The following is a 746-nucleotide window of genomic DNA, read 5'->3' as shown; positions in this document are numbered from 1 at the left end:
CATTATCTCTTCTTGTAATTGAGCCAGGCCCAAACTATCAGCTTCTCTTCTCATCTTTCTCTTAAAGTCTCAAAATTTTGTCTCCCATTTTCTCTCTGGCCGAGACTTTCTCGTTCTCAATAGAGAGAAACAAACATTGGATTTTTTCTTGGATTTAGGAAATTGTTTTAGCTAAATCATGTAAACATTACTATCTTATTATGGCCTTAGATCTGTTTTTTCTTCTGTCATGTGCTTATTATATTTGTTCCTACTAGGTACCTTCAAATAAAAGTTTTAACTAACTTCTTCAACAAAGCATACAATACTTGCAAACTAATTAAGTAAAATAGTATGTTATAATGAAGTAAAAATTGAATTACAAACTTGCAAAGTAGCTTCATTTCTTGCAACATCTTTACCAAAAGAAGAAGGAATAGAACCAATAACTAAATTGAGACAAATAATTGTCCTAGAAATATAAAACTATCTACTAGAATGTAAAATCATGTAAAGCAAAAAAGTTTAAATAAAATGGAAGAGCAGCAAAAATATAAAAAAAATGGAAGAGTAGCAGACTAATCAAAGAATTACTCAAGTTTTAGAATTAGTTACCTGCAGTTTTGGGAGCATATTTCATGTCATCTGCTTCAAAGATGGGCTCAATCTCTTTCCTTACTAATTTTATCTCACGGACTATCTAAAATATAAAATTACAAGAAAAAAAACACGTAACATTAAAAAAATCAAAAACACAAAAAAAAAAA

At 29.0% G+C, this 746-nt stretch overlaps 1 protein-coding gene across 1 annotated transcript in view; it reads right to left on the bottom strand.

Annotated features, from left to right (window-relative positions):
* The window catches only part of LOC110027010 (DNA-directed RNA polymerase III subunit RPC10-like), a gene marked incomplete in the record, with an annotated part of 37,236 nt that overhangs the window by 3,265 nt on the left and 33,225 nt on the right, over positions 1 to 746 (bottom strand). The window contains 1 exon segment of the mRNA XM_020728268.1: positions 595 to 679. Within this exon segment, the coding sequence (XP_020583927.1) occupies positions 595 to 679 (85 nt within the window).

This window comes from Phalaenopsis equestris, unplaced genomic scaffold (assembly GCF_001263595.1).
Source record: "Phalaenopsis equestris unplaced genomic scaffold, ASM126359v1 Scaffold000411, whole genome shotgun sequence".
NCBI classification, from domain to species: domain Eukaryota; kingdom Viridiplantae; phylum Streptophyta; class Magnoliopsida; order Asparagales; family Orchidaceae; genus Phalaenopsis; species Phalaenopsis equestris.
The sequence above is the reverse complement of the archived record's forward strand: the minus strand, read 5'-3'. Positions and strand labels throughout refer to the sequence as shown.